The sequence below is a fragment of the Chlamydotis macqueenii genome, chromosome 8, assembly GCF_036417535.1.
Source record: "Chlamydotis macqueenii isolate bChlMac1 chromosome 8, bChlMac1.mat, whole genome shotgun sequence".
NCBI lineage: Eukaryota > Metazoa > Chordata > Aves > Otidiformes > Otididae > Chlamydotis > Chlamydotis macqueenii.
Genome location: NC_141563.1, coordinates 25,272,214 through 25,293,110, shown reverse-complemented (window position 1 = coordinate 25,293,110; position 20,897 = coordinate 25,272,214). Strand labels below are relative to the sequence as shown.

At 37.3% G+C, this 20,897-nt stretch overlaps 1 protein-coding gene across 14 annotated transcripts in view; it reads right to left on the bottom strand.

Annotated features, from left to right (window-relative positions):
* FUBP1 (far upstream element binding protein 1) overlaps positions 1–20,807 on the bottom strand; it is a 37,969-nt gene extending 17,162 nt beyond the window's left edge. For 9 of the 14 annotated variants that reach the window (XR_015259221.1, XR_015259222.1, XR_015259220.1 and 6 more), the window contains exons 1-19: positions 20,590–20,806; positions 19,340–19,430; positions 18,286–18,348; positions 17,414–17,452; positions 17,022–17,061; positions 16,143–16,192; positions 15,979–16,050; positions 15,643–15,700; positions 13,790–13,952; positions 13,610–13,708; positions 13,427–13,528; positions 12,659–12,761; positions 12,474–12,574; positions 11,703–11,844; positions 10,341–10,501; positions 9,291–9,445; positions 9,128–9,207; positions 6,124–6,252; positions 5,381–5,455 (exon numbers count right to left, since the gene is read on the bottom strand). Coding sequence is in view for 11 of the 14 variants with exons in the window: in XM_086753634.1 (XP_086609760.1) it covers positions 5,381–5,455; positions 6,124–6,252; positions 9,128–9,207; positions 9,291–9,445; positions 10,341–10,501; positions 11,703–11,844; positions 12,474–12,574; positions 12,659–12,761; positions 13,427–13,528; positions 13,610–13,708; positions 13,790–13,952; positions 15,643–15,700; positions 15,979–16,050; positions 16,143–16,192; positions 17,022–17,061; positions 17,414–17,452; positions 18,286–18,348; positions 19,340–19,430; positions 20,590–20,703 (1,837 nt within the window). In the remaining 3 variants the exon portion in view is untranslated. Of the gene's footprint in view, positions 1–5,380; positions 5,456–6,123; positions 6,253–9,127; positions 9,208–9,290; positions 9,446–10,340; positions 10,502–11,702; positions 11,845–12,473; positions 12,575–12,658; positions 12,762–13,426; positions 13,529–13,609; positions 13,709–13,789; positions 13,953–15,642; positions 15,701–15,978; positions 16,051–16,142; positions 16,193–17,021; positions 17,062–17,413; positions 17,453–18,285; positions 18,349–19,339; positions 19,431–20,589 lie in introns of all 14 variants that reach the window. The other 5 variants (XM_086753643.1, XM_086753644.1, XM_086753640.1 and 2 more) reach the window with 4 other exon arrangements.
* Positions 20,808–20,897: the final 90 nt, after the last annotated feature.

The window sequence follows — 20,897 nt, the reverse complement described above, 5'->3', positions numbered from 1 at the left end:
ATTATTTTAACGTAATGATTCCCACGTAAAGCAAAATTGAGGAACTGTAAGGACAGGTTTTTTTCTACCTCTTGAATCACATTCTGGAGGAAAAGTCTTTAAAGCCTGCTGACCTAAACAACCAGTGGTATTTAAATTAAAATACAAGTCAACAGGTGAGATTACTTTTTGTAATCCACCTAGACTGACTTTCCCTTATTGTTCAGACTGCATTAATTAATTCACCAGATGCCAATTTGTTCACTCCTCCAATTTTGGCCTCCTTAACCCAACTGCTAGGTTATTGCAGATCACATTTTTTAAAAAAAGCATTTTTGTAAACATTTACTACACAAAAGAATATATTCCTGAAACAACTTTTTCCAACATTTGCTTAAGTTCCAATCCTCTAGAAATAAACTGTGTGTAGACAATATACACATCCTCTCACAGACTTACAGCTGAGAACCACTAGTCCTTCTAACAAAATAAATTTGCACCTTAAAAACTCTATAAAGGTGATAAACTAATACGCAAGGACTCTTTAGTGTATAAAAAAAATAAAATTATAAAGCCAACTTTCTAGGACCTCAGTCATGCTGTTCTTCCAAGTAAGTTTGTTGCAGACATGTTTACTTCCTTTTTCCCTTATGTCAGAAACATCAAACACGCTCCACTTATTACCACTATGTTCTTCACAATTTTTTTAGCTGAAAGTTGCTTTTCCAGTTACCACTGCAGAACATATCTGACTATAAGCAGGACAACACTGTCTGCCCTCTATCCAATCACCTGTCCTCACAGTTGCATGCATCCAGACATAAGTTTTATATGCAACTTGTTTCTTGAACTATCAAACCAGAACTGTTATTACTGTGATCTGCCTTCTTAAAAGGTTATTTTTTAAAACCAAGATTTTACAGTCAGAATTAGGATACTATCAAAAAGCACCACCTCCCCAAGTCTTTTTCTAGGATATGAGAAAAAAAAAACAAAACCAAACCACCACATCCAATCACACTACATCAAATACATCCAAGCAAAATGCAAGCCTGCACCCTGTACAATCCCATGCGCACCTCATCTTCTGTTCTGCTATCAAGGCAAAGAGGCAGCTTCCACATGATAAGGGCTGAAACCACCTCACCTTTTATTTGGATACAAGACGACTGAGCAACCCCCTAGGGAACATGAGTATCAAAGATTCTAATCAACTGTTTTCTAGGTATCAGATAGAGGGTTGGTTTTGTTTGTTTTCAAAATACTTTTACACAGAAAATTCACATGAAGAATACTAGCTGTCCACACTCTTCTTACATATGGGTATTCTCCCAATCCTCTTGAAAAAATTAAGTGTGAGCAGAGAATCTACACATTTGGCAAAGCACTATTCTGAATGTCTTCAAATTATAAACTTCCCTTTTCCAACCCTCTGCACAACTTAGTTTTTCCACGTATACTGTAGATACATTAAAAACCCTCTCCATCACTTTTTGTAATCCAATTGTTGTCCTAGCAAAATTTAACTTAAATTTCTTCAAATCTTAAGATTTGAAATAATATTTAACAATTTATCACTTACCACAACTGACAATTTACACTTCTGATCAATTATTTTAACCAAAGTTATCTTTAATATGGTTATCATTATCCCAGGATACACTTTTTGCAAGTTCACTACTGATTTATGAGACAGTAATTCTACTTAGATTAAAGAACAGTTTCACCATTTTGTTATGGAGTCCCTTAACTATGAATCAAGCCCATAATACATTAGAATGACTTTAAATGATAAATTTACATACAGATCATTTACTAAAATACAACTTCATGTTCAGAGGGAACTCTTATTCTTGGGATAGACATAGGGCCCAGTTAGGCAAATCTGTATTTCAGCTCTTGTAGGGAAAAATAAAAATACTACGTCTACAATTCAAGATAACAGCATCTATAGGTCCTCCAAAGTTAAACTACATTCTTGTTACCTGGTAATACTCCACGGAAATTTAAAGCAAATTTTCTAAATTTATGAAGCAGGGTACCAAGCAAATAGATGGCCTGGGTCACCTACAAGATTAATGTACAGTAACATACCAGCGTGCACAAGTAATTTTACTAGCTTTTCAGTCTTATCTTTACTTGTATTTGCTAATCAAAGCAATAGTCCCAAACCAAAACAAGAGTCTGAAAAGGGAGATGGACTTTGCCACTACATTTGTGAGTTGGAAAACAGGTTATTTTGAAGTCACTGTTCTATACACTAAAAAAATAGGAAAGCATTCTCTCTGATTAGCTGAGTCATACTGCACCAGTAGGACGCCACTTTGGAAAACAGTTATTATAGTTTCGATAGGAATACTCAGAAGTGCTTCAGAGTTTTCAGATCATACATACTTTAAAAAGTATGAGAAAATTCAGACCATCAATTGCAGTATTGCACCCAACTTGTTCAGCTCACTACTGTCACCCTCATAAGCTTGCCACATGGATTATCAAAGTAGTTTCTTTCAGCAGAAAAAAAACCCCAAAACCTGCTTGGGCTTAGCAAGTACCAAGTTTCACTTCAGTTCTCCTAAACAGCTGTTTGTGTAATTATCTGTGCTGGGAAAAATCTGAAAGAAGAGCTGAAAAGTGAGTGACTTGTAAGTACCACCTTCCCTCTTTTGCACGTTAATGGGGACAGAAGCATTACAGTACTGTAGGAAGCACAAACAGTAGCAGCTGTATTTGAGAGCCCAGAGACCACAAGAACCTGCTGATGGACAGCCTTCCTGTTCGTCAGATCTTCCACTACTTCTTAACATTGTTAAGGAGGTGAGGAAAAACATCTCCATTTAGCCCTAAACCTACTCCAGGTGAATTCTCTGCTCTTCAACCTCATTTGGTCAGTTCTTCCTCTTTTCTAAGTGGATCTTAACAGAAATTGTATCTTCCACATCAAGATTTTCAATACACTGAAGAAGTAAGAAGTTCTCATGACTTACACAGACAAGTTATACAGGTCCAGACACCAACAGGCAATCCCAGGCACAAATACAGGCTGGGCAGATAATGGATTGAGAGCAGCCCTGAGGAAAAGGACTTGGGAGTGCTGGTGGACAAGAAACTCAACATGAGCAGGCAATGCGCCCTTGCGGCCCAGAAGGCCAACCACATCCTGGGCTGCGTCAACAGGAGCGTGGCCAGCAGGTCGAGGGAGGTGATTCTCCCCCTCTACTCTGCCCTGGTGAGACCCCACCTGGAGTACTGTGTCCAGTTCTCGAGCCCCCAACATAAGAAGGACATGGACCAGTTGGAGAGGGTCCAGAGGAGGGCCACAAAGATGATAAGAGGGCTGGAGCACCTCTCCTGTGAGGACAGGCTGAGAGTTGGGCTGTTCAGCCTGGAGAAGAGGAGGCTCCGGGGAGACCTGATAGCGGCCTTCCAGTACCTCAAGGGGGCCTACAAGAAAGATGGGGAAAGGCTGTTTAGTAGGGCCTGTTGTGATAGGAATGATGGGTAATGATTTTAAAATAGAGGGAGGTAGATTTAGATTAGATATTAGGAAAAAATTTTTACAATGAGGGTTGTAGAGCACTGGAAAAGTTGCCCAGAGAGGTGGTTGATGCCCCATCCCTGGAAACGTTCAAGGCCAGGTTGGACAGGGCTCTGAGCAACCTGATCTAGTGGGGGGATGTCCCTGCTCCTTGCAGGGGGGTTGGACTGGATGACCTTTGAAGGTCCCTTCCAACTCTAACCATTCTACGAGTTCTCCTTCAGGTAAAGAACTCAACTTGAACTAGAAAAAGAAATGAAAATCAGAACTTCCCTTCTGTTTTTCCTCTAATTTGATTGTTGTCTTGGGATTTTTAAATTTTGCATTTTAAGAGCAATTCTTTACATCTCCCAATGTTTATCTTTTTCGAGTTCACAGTCCTCTTTGAACTTGCTTCCAGAAACTCTATCCCAATACCTTATAATCAGCTATTATTTAATTGGAGAAAATACAAGACTAGTGCAACTCAGACTTCACCTTCCAGAGACAGCAAATTAGAAACAGTCCATGCCAACAAATTACATTATTCTTAAAAAGGCAGTAAAAAAACGCCAAAACTTTGCATTGAAGGAAGCAAGCTGAACTAACAAAGATAGTAAATTGAAAAGTAGTTAAATGAAATAGGAAGATGCAAAATGGAAAGGCCAATCACATCTTAAAAATCATGTTTTTGAGTTCTTTTGCAATTTTCTTAATTTGATACACAATTCTTGAAGTAAATAGTTACATATTTTCTGTTTCATTTTGTCACTCATGCTGTGCCAAAATAAAGAAGAATAAAGGTAGCTCTGTCTTGGCAAATAATTAGAGTTCAACCTGGTAGAAGGCTGGCAAGAGGAATTAAACATGCTATTAACCGTAACAAGTGCTTTTTAATATTCCATAAGAAAACAGGGTGCAGTTGAAAGAGGGCAAAAAACTCACCAAATCCTGCCACGCAAAAAACCAAACAAAAACTCCAAACTAGATGCTGCTATATGTCTGGTCAAATGGAGATACCAGGGAAAGCACTGGCATTCACAAGCCTACTTGTCCTCAGTATACAAATCTACATCAACTACAATATCCACGGGAGGACACTGTGGACAAAACACTGACCTGCAAGACATTCCCATGATTTAAAAGATAGCAATACCTTCTGCCAATGCATCAAGACCACATATTCTTTCCTTATTCAGTAAATGATGAAATTGTCAACAAGCAAATACATTTCAGTTTTTTAAGTCAGCTCAAGCAAAGTATTTTGAAAGAGCTAGCGAGAACATATAATCTGCAGCTTAAACACAGCTCTTAAGTGCTGCAAAGCAAAACAGTACTTGAGAAAAAGAGCATGATGTCAAATGAAAGCTAGTTATGATGCTTTAATAAACTAGAACACAGAAAGCAAATTACAAAAAAAATTGAAATATATGTAATCTTAAGAGCCATTAGGAAACAGCTAGAAAACAAGACAAACAACAGCCTCAAAGTAGATCAAAGCTGAACACCAAAACGTATTAAATATACGTTAAAAATATACTTAAAACTACTCAGATTGAAGTATTTAAAAGATGTTGTTTCCCAATGATCAAATACAGATATCTCATTATGTATGAAGTATTTCTGCAAAGCTAATTGCTAGCATGAGTACAAGTAAGTGCCTTACACAAATCAATTTTTTAAGTCTGTTTTTCTGCAGGGTTCATGGCTTCTAGCAGTGTATGGTTCAGAAGACATATGGATTGTGCATTTTTATTTTTGGGTGGTAAAAAAAACCTTCTCATCAAATGAGATATGCAAGTCTCCTAAGACATTCTATTATGCAAAACTACAAAAAACCCAAAACAAAACAAAAAAACAACAACAAAAAAAAACATGCACACATACCCATTTTTTTGTAGTACTCCTCCCAGGCCTTGGTATAGTCAACCTGCCCTGCTGGTGCTGGATTTGGCTGATCTCCTGAATTACATTCAAAATAAAACTGCTGGGTTTTGTTTCATACATAGACCAATTTACAAGTTATCAGCTGAATTTCTCAGTAACAATTCCAAATAACATCACTCAATTCTGACATTATAAACCTATGTGGTACAAGCTATTACAAACATAAACAATTAGTAAAGCACAACACAAAGAAAAAAATAATTGTTTAAAGTGTTCAGCATGTTTTCAAGATGCAGGAAATGCACACCACTCACAGTACAAAATACTACCTAATTTTAAGTGATAAGCCTCATCCAGGCACAACAATTATACTAATATAACTAAATACTACAATTGTAATTGTCATTAAAAACCACTGAAAGTGATGCAACTGCTTAAGCAAATGACAATCAGAAGTTTGCCTCACTCAGTTTTTACTTGTGACTGACTGCACAGTGTACGTGTAACTAAGTCAGCCCAAGCTGCACTGAAATTATCTTCAGAGTATATTACAAGATAAATACATTACTCTTGTTACTGCTGAAATTAACAAAAGCAATGATCAAGGCTGTAAGCAAGAGTTTACCAAGAAAACCAGCTACCTTACAAAAAATCTTCCCAATATATCAAGACAACAATAAAAAATAATGGACCATCTTACACCTTCAGCAAAGAGATATTTATCCATTTTACGAAACAACTACCTTGTCCATTGGTTTGGGTTGTAGCTGGTCCACCAGGAGGAGCTGCAGGTGGTGGCTGTGCTTGCTGCTGATAGTAGTGAGCATAATAGGCTGCCCACGCTGCTGAATTGGGATCTGTTCCTGGCTTACCTATGAAAACAAAACATAAGCATATATAAAGGTAGTATGAATAGAATGCCATCCTCCACTAACCCTGTTGTAAGCCTCATATTTTCCTCCAAGGGGGGGAAAAAAAAAAAAAAAAAAAAAAAAAAAAAATCAATCTAAACTTAATAACCATGTATATCCTGTAAGTATCTCTTCTTTCCAGCACAAACTTTCAATCATGTTTCAGACAAGTGTATTTTAGTATACTTTCATAGCAGTGATGAGATAAAATCATTCTAGAACCCTTACTACTAAAATGTCATTTATTAATTTTTAACGTGATGAACAGAAACAGATTTTCAAGTTCATTTAAACAGTCATGTTTCTAAATGGTAGCAAAACCAAATCATTTTAGCACTAATTTCAGTGGTTTTACTTTTTTTGTAACCTTTTATTAATGACACTGGCAAAGGTGGAGAAGGCATGCCAAGTATGCATTTCTGAGACAGAAAATACAAATCTTACTAGGTATTTGCTATGTTTGTCAGTTATACTTTAAGGTAACAGTAAAATACAGGAACACAGTATTTTAAGTACCTGAATTCCCATACCCATGGGTATAAAGCATCATTGTTTACTTACAGCCTTTTAGTACAACAAATAGCAACACTTGCATCTTCTCCATGCTTCCCTTATTCTTAACTACATCTAGGCAGGCCAACAATACTGCTTCCTAGAGCCTTATTTCTCTTTTTTTTTTTCGCATAGAGCCTTTAGGAATGGCTTATTCTTGCTGAATCACAGAGATTGATTACATTACCAGACTGGCAGTCCACAAAAACCGCAAATCTACTGTTAAAGAATGTAATGTTCTATAACATAACCAGCATCCTTTAGCGTTATTTGCATACTTAAAGAACAAAAATATCTGCAAATAAATGCGGCCAACTGAGGACAGAACTTCACATAAGGACAAAGACACAACTGATACTTTAGAGTAACTATACATAGGAATGGAAATATATTCCTCCCCAAACAAATAATAGTAAGGCAGTGACTAATGGAAGAGAAAGAAGAAATTCCCTGAAAAAGGCATTGAAGAGAGAAGAAATCCACAACAAATTTCTTGCAGTGTTTCATTTAGCACTGAAGTCGGATGTAACCACTTAAAATGCACATGGTAGTATCACCATACAGAAAACAATGTTAACATGCTGTTTCTCTTTAAATAGTGGATTTAAACTAACAAGTACTGTATTTTAAGGTTACCTGCAAATATCAAATAAGCCATTGCTCAGCTCCCCCCCTCCTTCCCCTTAGTAGCTACTTCTCTAGAACAGAAGAACACACAGTGGGATTCATTATATTTCCATATAAATCTGACTATAGTAACTAGCTCCACTTTCACACAAGAAGAGGCAAGTATGGTTCTGGAGGAAAACACCTCTGAAAAAAATACTAAAATTACCCATTTGTTACACTGAGATGAGCAACTAAGTGGAAAACTGTACAGAACTCATTTAAATAAATGCTAGTCAAGAAACATCAACTGCACATAGGAAAACTTCATTACATTTTAAAGATGAATATTCAGAAAATGGTTATAAAATCATCATCAAGATTACATCAAGGTGAGTGTTTACCATTTTTCTTAAAGATCTTATGTAGATAAATTACTTTATAAAAAAATTAAAAGGTGGTATGGCAAAGGTTGTAAATTTTGGCTGTGGTTTTGGAATAAATGACACATTTGGTGTGCTGAGATTTCAAGTCAAGTCACTTGGAATCATTCTGCTTCTAAATAATGACAATAGGCATTTTTAAATAATAAACTGAATGCATGTCGAGCTACCTTATAAAAGTTTGACAATTGAAACCAGAGATGGTTCTTTGCCAAGAAAGTATATATACAAGATTTTAACATTAATAGAACTCTCTGTAGATTGTAACATCCTCCAAAGCCCCTCTCCTTTTTCACTAATGTTACTTGAGTTAGGACCACTGACTATCAGAAAACGTTTATTCCATTTATAACAAAAATAAAATTGAGATCTTTTGGCTGAAGTTCTGAAGAAGCTCTACCTCAAACAAATGAGGTACAAGTGACTTAAGCATCTAGCCTTACCATGTCTTCTGTGACTGCAGTTCCATTTCCCCATATGCTCTAGTCCAACCAAAGGATGTAACTTAAAAGTAAGATACTAAAACTTCGGGAAGTTGTAATTAAGGCAAAACTCCCAGTCTTGACAAACATAAACAGAAATAGAAGAAACAGATTCTACAAAGGTGGGTTTCAGAAGAAAATACAAAACTATTATAAGCAAAAGCTCAAAATACACAATCCTAACTAGTTTTACTGTATTAACAGCAGTTCAATAGACGATCTATCCCGCAAAAAGGACTGAACAAAATACATCTGTATCAGACTCCAAGAAGCAATCCTCACATAGGTCAACAAAAGCATAATATAGCATAAACTGTGCAAAGTCAGGATCAGTGAGATGGTAAACGGCACCGTTAAAAATAAAACACAAAGTCATTGGCTATTAGGGAAAGAAAACATTCTCATTAAAGAACTCTATGTAGAAACATCCATTGTAACATGAACTGATCTGCACAAAATTAGTTAACTAAGAGTCTTGCAAAAGGTATCACAAATTGGGATGCAATATCAATAACATTTAGTGAAGCAGCATATTCCAACTGTAACAAATGCATTTTGACATCTCACAAGCAACATATGGGAAGTGTAAAACATACATAAACTGAAAATCAGCAAAGAAAAGCCTGAAGAATAGGAGCTTTCTCAGATTTACCATTGTAACACAAATGAATTGTGAAATGTACATACTTGTAAGGACAAAATGGATGTACTTAAAGTATATCCACACTACAGTACAACTGTGACATTTCTTACCTGGATCTGGTGGATTTGGTGGCTGCCAGTGCGGGTAAGCATTTCCCCATCCCTGGGGAGCATATGGAGCTGGAGGACCACTACAAAAGATAAATACACATACAGTAAAAGCCAATCCCAGGGTCACCCTACAAAAAAGGAAACTAGCTGAAGAGGTACTTACTGAGGTGCAGGGCCAGGAGGCCCTGGATTATAAGGAGCTGGGTTATATGGTCCCATGGGAGCACCAGGACCTGGTGGCCCAGGAGGTCCATGTGGGCCAGGAACAACACCATGGGGTCCATGGGGAACAGGTGGACCCAATGGATTTACTGGACCCTGTAAGAATAGCACATTGATTAAAATAAACCTTGAAGTTCTCAATTTTTCAGAAGCATAAATCTCAACACTTTAAGAGTAGAATCTAAAAGGTTTGGTTTTTTAAAAAAGACATTTTGCCGGAGAAAACAGGCTTTCTGAAGATTAATTACGCTTATGGCTAGTTAAAGAGGAGATGCAGTAATAGCAATGAAAAAGCTGCATTTATTTCAGTTCTTTCTTGAGGAAATAAATAATCTTACAAATAAACATATTTTTTTCCATGAGTTGCATTAAAAAAACCCCACAAACTAAAACAAGATCAGCAGTCTTTTAAAATAAACTGATATATCTAAACCTGGCTACTCTTGCTAATAACATCTGTTTGTAAGATACCAGGTACAAAAACCAGATAGTAAATTTGATTACACACATATATATGCAAACAGAAGTGCAGTGAATTTAAGAGTGTAAACTTGGATTAAAACTCTACCTAAACATACTGAGACTGAAAAACTAAACATGCAGTTTAGGAGCTTTAACAATATCGACCATATCTTTGAAGTAATCAAATTTTTCATTAAGCTCAAAGTGGGAACCTTCAAGAACACTTAACTAAGAAATACACTATGTTCCATTCAAGATCTAGATGAAGGTGTCCCTGCTTACTGGAGGGGGGTTGGACTAGATGACCTTCCAACCCAAACCATTCTATGATTCTATGATAAAACAGCAACTGTTTCTTTCCATTTCAAGCTTTTGCTTCTTTTGGTGCCTCAAGTTGTTTATATTTTAAATCCAGACTACTATTTATTATTATCAATTTGTTACCTGATTAAGTAATTTGGAAGTGAAATCGAAGAAGTATCTCCACAAAGGAGACTCACTTTAAATGAAAATATAGCTATAAACTCACTCCAATCTTTTCTTCTATAAGTTGTCGTGCATAATCTATTTGTTGGGGTGTTCCACGGATAGTAAACATCTTCATGTTTGGATCCGCATTAGGTGGAGGATTTCTTTGAAGTTCTATTCTAGCACCAGACTGCTGGCTTATGCTTTTAATAGTTTCACCACCTACAATACAACATACAGTTTTTATGACATGCATTAAAGCGAAAATACTAAAATTCAAATCAGAGAAAGTCAACTGCATGGAAGCTGAAGAGAGAGAAGTGAAAAGACACCTAGTCTTATGAGCCGCACAAGAACATTCCAACAATTAAAAAAGCCTCTTCAGTGTAGTATAGAGCCTTGATTGCAATAAACTAGTAAAAATAAAGCACATTTTAAATTAAAGACCACAATATTATTACTCAGAAAGAACAGCAAAGAATTCCTACAATGTTGTCTGTTTTTTCCGTTCATGTAAAGATGTAAGATCAGACATGAAAAACAACTAATACTCACGGTTATCAGTAAACACAACCTTAAAGCCTAATCTCCCTACAAAGCAACAAGTAAGCCCAGATGACAAAAAAAAATCCCCAGAAGCTGATCATATGGTAAAGCTCTCATTTTCTGCAGCACACGAAAACCAGAAAGTTAAATTCCCTAAACTAGGTCCTCCTCTTACAAGATCCTCAGAAGTTACTTGTATCATTAGTAGGCACAAAGTTTTCAAAGCAGGGGTCATTTGGCATTTAAAAAACCCCAAAAACAAAACAAAGAAAACCCAATCAACTTTCCAGGTCAAGAACTGAACTATGTCAGCCTATTTGTTACGTCTGGAAAACACATTTCAAACAAAAGATTAAGATAACTGAAGCATTTCATTTAGAAGCATATAGTAAATTACTTTGAAAACAAAATTATTTGAGAATAATTCTTTTCACAAACACACACATGATATTCTTACAGTATTCCACTGTAAGAGATCTTCACTGGAATACATGAAAATAAGTTTCAAGAGGGAGTTACAGATGCAGTAACACTAGGCTAATCAAGCAGTACCAAATGCAAGTTTATTTTAAGATACGTCATCTAAGAATCTACCAAACACTACCAGTGTAACTCAGTATTTATTACTTTTTAAAAAAATGGTTAAGACAGATTGGTTCTTGACCTTTAACTACTGAGGTATATATTTTGGTGAGGAAAATCTGAAAAGAATATCAGAAGTGTTATGATTTAGTAGTATTATGTTGCTCTACTGTACACAGAACTATTTGCAAAGGCTTCTCTTGTAACATCGGTCTAGTATGGCTATTTGTACAAATAGAAAAGCTGAGAGTTTTTTTAGCCACATACAGATACACATATACATAAGATATATTGCCTTTGCCAATGATTAATCCAGTTTTGCCAGTGGGAACAATAAAATTGAATTCCTGTAATCCACCAGGAGGCCCCATATTCCAGTTGCCTTGGCCTCTACCCCTTCCTCGACCGCCAGGTCCCGGTCCACCAGGGTTACCAGCCTAAAAAGAAAAAGCAACAAGTTAGCATGTTCTATAAAAAATACTGGAAATAAAATATTAATGTCAAGTGGTTACATCACATCATTTGTTAAGAAAAAACTGATCAACTACTCAAGATAGTTTTTATAAAACAGTATCTTTTCTAGAAGACCTAAACTACATTTTAAAAGATGTTCTGTACAACTCTGCATATGAAAGACAAAGAAGGAAAGGATTTAGAACAAAGTAGAAAGTTTCACATATACAGAGATATCATTTCTGTCTGCCTTCTGTAAATGCCGTGGTGGGGCTCATCTCAAAATAAGCATTTAAACCATCTTTTAAACACCAATTACAACCAAAAGTAACAGTGTATTGGCTATTAATACAAGACAACAGAAGAAGCAGCTCTAAAATCAGTGAGATCAAGAATTGCCATGAGTTTGAATCAGTATTATCATTATCATTCTGACACTTCCAAAACTGTAACTGTAAAAGCAAACATTCATATTCCAGACCAAACTTTGAAGTAGATTCAAATGGCACCATTAGATTACTTTTAGTTACAGACTCATTTTAAAAATTCTTTTTAGAAGTCTTTCTAAAAGTCTGGCAGGAGATTTTAAATTGTAAACAACATATTACCCAACCTGAACACTTCGAAGGAGATCTGTAATAATTTCTGCAGCATGCTGACATCTGTCAGGAGGCCCTGTGATTTGGGCTATTCTATCTGGAGTTGTTCCATCATCTGGAATAAAAATGAACTATTCCAGTACATGTAATCCAGTAAATTTACACTAAATTCACAGAAATTTACAGACATATTACCAACCTGGCTTAAACTGGATCCTAACACCAGCATCATTCTGTATCTTTTTTATCATCTCTCCATTTCTTCCAATTACAATGCCTACAGCAAATCGTGGTATTGGAACCTTAAAAAGAAAAAAAAAAAAGTCAAGATGTCAATGATGCAAATATTCCTACCAAATTCACACACTTAAAGGGTCACATATTAGAATGGTAAACTAGGGCCACTCCTATGCCACTTAAGGCTTTTAGAAGTGTCAATTTTTAAATATGTAGTCATAAGTCTAGCAAATACTGGATGAAAGCATCCAAAAGAAAGAGATCCTATGGACTATAAGTTCTCATTGTGGCAGCAATTGTAGTGGATATTATGCTTCTCACATTCAAAGAACAAAAGTTCTAACAGGCCTAAAATGCAGATTCTAGCAAATGAAGCCTTCAGCCTCACCTCTGATGAACAGTTATAGGGTCATGACGTGCATAAAAAGTGGACTTAAATACTCTTCTGTAAAGGTCAAACTCCAATTTCTATGACATTATATACTTAGCCATAACACTTATTTGCTTATTTGATAAAAACTCCAGGTAGCTGAAACTGTTCAGAATTGCCGGTAATATAAAGTGAATGCTCCACACCACTTAAAGCGTAATTTCAGCAATGATCAAGTAACACTCACACACCACAACCACTTTTGGAATCTGTTTAAGAGCTTTCAGTGGTATTACCCAGCTTAACATTTTAGTGTTAACATCTCAAAATACAGTGAACAAGTTTTTCAACCATGCTTACGTCTATCCCTTCATTTCCTCCTATTCTTGACCCATATTCGTTGCGCACCTCTCTAAAGCCACCTTGATCACGAATTAACTCCAGCACCATTTCCTTGGCTTGCTAAAAGAAGAATGAAAGTTCATTTAGGTACAGCAACATCAGAATGGATTCAAAATGCTCTGAAGCTGAAGGACTCCTTACTTGAACTTTATAAGGGTCTCCAGTTATCCTAAGGGGCTTGTCTGCACCAGTGTTCTGTGGACCATCTTGAATCATGACCATTTTAACACCTGCCCGCTCCTATTCAACAAAAGGGAGGTCAATACCCAATCAAATCCAGATTCAGTATTATTACATGTTTAAAAGAAGATACATATATACCTGTAATTGTTTAATTGTCTCTCCACCTTTTCCAATAACTAGTCCTGCTTTACTTGCTGGAATCATAATTTCTTGGACTGCATTTCCAGGTCCATCACCATGATGAAAGCCAGGTGCAGGTCTTCCCTTTTCAACTATCTGATCAAGTAATCTTTTTGCTGATCTGTGAACAAATATATGAATTTATAAAAACACTTACTCCTATAACTGCTTGGAAATTTTTATTTTTTTAAATTTGAAAAATTTCTGCAGAAGACATATAATTACTGTCACCAAGAAATACAAGGCAAACTCAGTAAATCTGTAACAGTAACTTAAGAAACTAATTGCAAGATAATGTGGTACTTCAAAATCACTTCAGTGTCAGAATACAAAAGGTGGTTCTTTACCAAAACCTAAGTTACCTCCTCAAATATGACCATCATCCCTGAATATAGTTACACTGATTAAAATTTAATTCAGAACAAAAGATGGAAATTTTGTGCTTTAAAATATTTTTTAAAAATCAGTGTTAATGAGAAGATTTGAAACTGTTACCATTTGCCTTTTTAATGCATTAACAAAAAAAAAAAAAAGAAACAACAAGAAAAAAAAAAAAACAAAAAAAACCAGACAGAAAGCCTTTTCTAACCTTGCTTAATTTCAGTAGTAAATCAGGTAACCTCTACTTTGACAGTAATTTTTCTTTACTAACAGTGAATCTTATGGCAGATTTTATGGTAGATTTTGTAAAAAATAGAAATAACCCCAGAGTGGAAAATAAACCTAGCTTTAACACCAACTCCTGTGATAGCTGCTGTTTGATTCAGCATGCAGAGTAAGGACGTTTGTACTTGTAACCATTATCAGAACAGTGGACAAAAGCAAGTATATATTCACCACACATGTAAGTCAGTTGTCAGCAGAGTAAAATAATGATTACAGTACTAACATCGGTTAAAAACTCTTCCTTCTAATATATGACCAGAATAAACTATAATTAGAAAGAAAATTCCCATAAAGGAATGACTTCATTAACAGCAGCCTGCTTGGCTGCAACACAAGAGGAGAATGCCATGCTGCTTTCCCAAAGGAAAACATGTAGCTGCAGGCCTTACCTGCAAATATGAAGTGGGAGCAGCTAACATAAATGAGGTAATAGCAAATATACTGTGATACTGTGACAATTAAGATCTTTCCTAGCAAAGCCAGGAGAAGTTGGTCTTCAAGTGGTTTTATATAGCCTCTGTGCCAGGAAAAAAAAAAAAAGACCCACCCATTTCCATTGCAATCCTCCTCCTCCCTGAACACAGGAAGGCAGAAGTTAACTTTGCTGACAGGCACTACATAGTCATCACTACCATAACTTTTGATACATATTAATTTATACCAAAGATTTTTAAGAACTCTGATGGGCTGGGCTTTGAGTAACTCCTATTTGTACACATTACTGGTTTTCCACATTTTCCCTGTAGCCTTTGAATTTATGGTCAATAAAGAGTTTACATTAGCACATACTACTTTTTAGTATACATTCACACATTTCATTCTCAAGCTGAAATCAGTGCATGGTTGGATAAATATTATCTACAACAAGATTCAGACTTCAAAAAGTCAAAGTCCCATATTTTTCTCTTAAAATTCCAAGTATGTTGACAGATCTGACTGCAGGTTCAGGGCCTTTTTTCTTATGTATACATTTACTTGTAATCATGTTGCCTTTTCAATAGAGGAAAAACACGTAATTTTACAAACATACTATTAGATAGTGCATTTAAAAATAGTATATTTAGATACTTAGATAGTATATTAAAAAAAAAAAATGAAGTGTATTGCACAGTTGAATATGAATCTATGGAATTTGTTTTACTTACTGAACAGACTCTGGTGTTCCAGTTAGCATACATGATCTTTCAGGCAGGCCTCCACTATCTATGGTTAAATAAAACCAATTTAGCAGTAATGTTAAGTCAGAAAGAGATAATGAAATTAAATATAATATACAAACTACTGGAACTTCACTGAAGCAGAATAATCACTGTATCACAACATCTTGCATTTCTTTAGGCCATGACAATTGTGATTAGCACAAAACATTAAAATACACCTTAAATGAAGGTTCAGGCAATTAGAAGCAGTGACCAGCCTTCTGAACTTTCTATCAAAAACCTCCACCAAATAAACAAAGAAAAAACTCCACAAATAGTTACCAGGTGCAATCTGTATTTTACAGCCAGACTCCTGCTGTATACGCGAGATCTGCTCTCCACCTCTGCCAATTACTTGGAGAAAGAAAATACAGAAAGATTATTTGTATTAACAGCATCTGCTAACATCCCTCAGTATACTAGACCAGCACATCCACACTACTTACTGAATCCAACCATCCCATCTGGAACTTTGTACTCCTCTGTCATCACAGACCTACAGAGAATGTTAAAGCAAACAAAAGACAATGACCATTCAGAGACCAGTCTGGCACTAAATGTATATATATCCTTGCATTAAACCAAAGAAAGCTAGTGTCCGAATTATCATCCTGGTTTAGCTGTCTCCCACCAACTTTAGAAGTCTTACACAAGCACAGTAAGTAAACTAAAAATATACAAAAGTGACCAAAAAAGTTCAGGTATAATACGAATTGATCTTAAGTTTTCCTTCATCCCCTTTACTATTAACAGATGCGTAGTACAGCAAAGGCCAGTGTAGCATTTTAACTTCCACCTGCATATCCATTGAAGTATGCTGAAAATAGACAAATTTCAGCATCTCATCTACAAAAACCAGCCAAAATGTAAGAATAATAGTTGCATATGGTTGTTCAGTGAAGAAACAAGTGCAGAATACTATGTTGTAGCAAATGTAGCTAACTGAGCAATACACTGTGTAGAATCTGAAGGTTTTTTTTTTAAATCCATTAGCTTTCCTTTTCGTGTTCAAGGTAGTGTCAATCCCTTTCCCCTCAGATCTGCTTTCCAACTTCTGGGTATGCTACCTATGCTCAAACAGTAAAAATCAACAACGCCATTTTCCTTTTACTAAGCTTGATGCACAGCCTAGGCTGCAAAGAGACAGCAACGCAGATGCATTTTAAGTGTTTGTCTTGGGACTTGCTGAAGCTAAATTTCAACAGATCACACAAATACAGAGCACTTGCTTTACGCATTGATACCACTTTTTTCAGAAAAAAATTGTTGAAACTGCTTTTGTTCAGTAAAAAGGAAAACCACATAAGATATAGTGTAACTCTTACCTTTGTTGTTGATGCATCGGTGGTAGCTGATTTCCAAAAGCTATAAACAAATATTGTTAAAATTAAATTCAAACAAGTAGTATAATTTACAACTAAGCTTCTCCCTTTGATAACAAAACTTAATTTTATCAACTTTTGCCCAAGTTGACTTTCAAAGAAGTGTCATCAAGCTGTTTAAAAACAGCTAAAAAGATTCTCAGCTGTTGCTAAGAACACTACCAGTTTTACAAAGCAGACTCACACTGCTTCAAGAAAAGAAGACCTAAACATCCAGCCCTTCTTTTGATCTTACTGAATCAAGTATCACCTACCAGAATACTGTTTCAAAGTCTTGTTCTGACAATGTTACACTTGTTTAGGTTTTTTTTGGCAACAAAATAAAAATTACTTACAGTCATTCTGAGGAGCAACTTTCTTAGCATCTGGTTGATCTGCAAAATTAAGATTTTTTAAATTTTTTTTGTCAAGAAATTCAAGAAGTGTTTACACCTTTTAGTGTGAATTGTAACTTTCCAGTGTATTTTAGTCCCCCTTTCCTTTTTTTTTCCTTTTCTTTCTTTTTTTTTTCCTCCAATTTCAGGGAGTTGATCATCTGAATAAAAGAAAGAATCTCACGAACACTCAGCACTTGGTTAGTATAGCTGAAAAGATGTTAGGTTTTTCTGTATTATCTCTTCAGTAGTTTAACAAAAGGCAGTTTTCAGCACACACTGTAGATTGCTCATAGATACCCAGTCACTGAAACTTAACTAAGACAAGAACAAAGTTTAGCTCTGTTGGTTGCTCAAGCTAATGATGCTTCTATAGTAGAAAAGAAAAAAAAAATAAAATCCATACAAAAATCAAGAATGATTTAAAGAAAAAAAATTTGACAATGACCACAAATCTAGATCAAACATCTGAAAACAGTACCACATGGCAATGCAATCTCAATCTGAACGTTGGTATGAAATTCCTATCCAAATATCAAGCATTTCATAGCATAAAACTTCAAAAAAAAGCAGATTCAAAGCAACTACATCACTACAATCCAAATCCTTTCTGTACAGTAAAGGAATAAAAGGCATAATTAACCTATATCTGAAAAGATAGACTTCAGATGCTTCCTTCCCACCCCAAAATAAAGGTTATATGAACCATCATAATTTATGTGCAGCAAAAACTCAGACACATATTCCAAGAAATATTTGTGTCAATCCAGAAAGATCCACTAGTTTATGTCATGTTTACATACTAAACACAGGTAATAAATAAAAATTCCTGCCTTTAAAAGGAGAGGGCATTCCCTCCCAGTGTGTTGTACTGCTCGGACTTGTCCAAGAGCCATCTACACATAAAATAAAAAGAATACATTACATATATCATCTGAAGCATCATTAGCTCATTTTTGTATATTAAAAACCTCACCGTTAATATATAAAAAAAAAGTTTATTACAGGACACAAGAACTCCTGATATAAAGCCTTAGTTACATTCTGTAGACTGAGTTTCAATCCTCTTAAAGGAAAAAAAGGCATTGCTCTTTTGTGAGACCTATGAGAACATTTCAACAAGCTCAGAGACTTCTTTCCACAATTTAGCCAGGATTTTGTGTGTATATTAAACATATCAAACCCTACTAAGTTCAAACTGGCTGCTTAGTAAGAGACAGAAGACAACACACACATTTCAGGAGAAAACTTTACTGAAGTATAAGGCAAATCCAAAAAGCTGGAACAAGTTAGAAGTTTTAAGTACGATCTTATCAAAGTTCACATATGCTATAGGCTTAACTATTAGGCTAAGTAAAAGTGTGTACAAAGTAGAAAATTTACTTTCCTGTCTTTTTTTAAAGTCCTATGCTTTTACAATGAAATGCATTAATACTTTTATTTGAAACTGTACAATAATAAAGTATATGAAACAATCAAATGTAAGGAGTGAGCACTTTCTACTCTAATTGTAATTTACAAACTGTAATCAGTCCTACACAACAACAAAAGACTTAAATGACATACCTGCGTAAGCGTTTCTCAACTACGAATTTATCTGTCCCCCCTCCCCAGCATACATCTTCCTCTTCATAGCATTTAAACCACATTTTAAATATTTTAGAACAGGCTTACATTCACTTCAGGTTTCAGAACAAGGATTTAAAACAAACTTCCCCATTAAACTGAAAATGAAAAAGCATGTCATAATATATAAAGGGAAGAAAATGCTTTTATGCTGTGCTATAGAAAAAAAAAACCTACAATCAAAAAAAAAAACCACCTGCAATCTCTCTGGCACCGTGGTCATACTCAATAAAAATAAATGCAGCAGTAACGAGTGCATACCTCCATCCTCAAGAGGTCTTTTTTGTCCTCCATAACCGTAGTCGTTTGAATTCATTGATGTGCCAGCATCTCCTCCAATTTTCGCTGCAATCTAAACAAAAGGCAGATGTTGTGAGTAACAAAAAAAAAAAAACAAAAAAAAAACCCAGAAAAAATTCAATCAGCCCTCATTTATTACAGGTCTTCTGCGCGAATCTTAAGTGATTTAGATAACGCATACTGAAGCGATGCCAAATAAGTAAATAGAAAGCTGCTGCTAGAAACAGTTCTGCTCATAAAATTTTTCTTTTTAATGTTTTCAAGGAGACGTGCTCATCCTTCAACAGCAAAGCTTCTTCTATTTCCTTCATCGGTTAAAAAAACAAACAAACAAACCTCTGCCCATTAACCACCAGAAACTTTTTTTTTCTAAGATGGGCTCTTACTTTTCTACCCACTCTTCACGAAACACTGCGGGATCTCACAGAGGGCCTGACCACTAAAACCATTTCAAATCCTGGCCGTCCCGATTACACCGGGTCTTCAAATATTGCTAACATCGCGACGGGTTATCACCAGACGACGTGAAAATTTCGCCCGAGAAATATCGAAAACAGGGCCCGTGGTGCTTCGGGATAAAGGAACTTCCGAAAAACCACCCCTCGCCGCCTCCGTCCCGCAGGCCGCAACGCTTCACAACCGGTCTGAACAGGTTGGCGGGCACCGAGGGCGCCTCGGGGAACACAATACGGGCCGCGCCGCGGAGCCGCCCTCCCTCCTGCCCCTCCGCCGCCCGGCAAGGCCTCTGGCTCCCGATAACGCTGCGTGCCGCCAGCCGCCGGCCGGGATTTTGCCTCCCCGCAGGCCGGCAGTGGGGACCCGGCAGCGCCGCTCCCCTCACCTCCGCCGCCCCGCAACGGCGCGGATCACTTCGGGCCGAGCCGGGGCACTGCGGCCGCCCAGCCTGCAAGTGGGCAATGGCGGAGCGGAGGAAGCCCGCGACTGGCTGGAAAAACCCTTCGCCGCCCGAGGAGGGCGGGCGGGGGCCGCGGAGGGGGCCGATGGGACAAAGCTCCCCTCGCACCCCCGTGCCGCAGACACATACCGGCGGAGGGGCCCCCTCCTCAGCTCTCCCCAGCGCCGAGCGCCGTCGGGGCGCAGCCCGCCAACTCCTCCCGCGGCTCAGGCGCCGCGGCCTGGTTAGCAGCTGCCGCCAGGCCCCGAGACCCGAGCGCCCATTGATTTGGCAGAGCCACGTTACACACACACACCTGCCTAGCCCGCTGCAGCGCGTCTTTAAAGGCATCGTTCACTCCTCCACCTCCACCGCCGCCTCCCCCAGGTGCGCCCGAAGCAGGAGGGGGCACAGTGGAATAGTCCGCCATACTCGCTCAGCCACCGCCTCCTGCCCCACTCGCTGCCTGCCAAGAAAGAAAGAAAATGGCGGCGGGCGGGAGCCTTTCACATTCCTGCGCGGCATCGTGCTCGGGGAGGGGGGAGGGAAACCCGCCAACCCTCGCGAGACCTCGGGCGAGATTTCCGAGAGACGCCGGAGAACGAGCAAGAAACGTCGCGACGT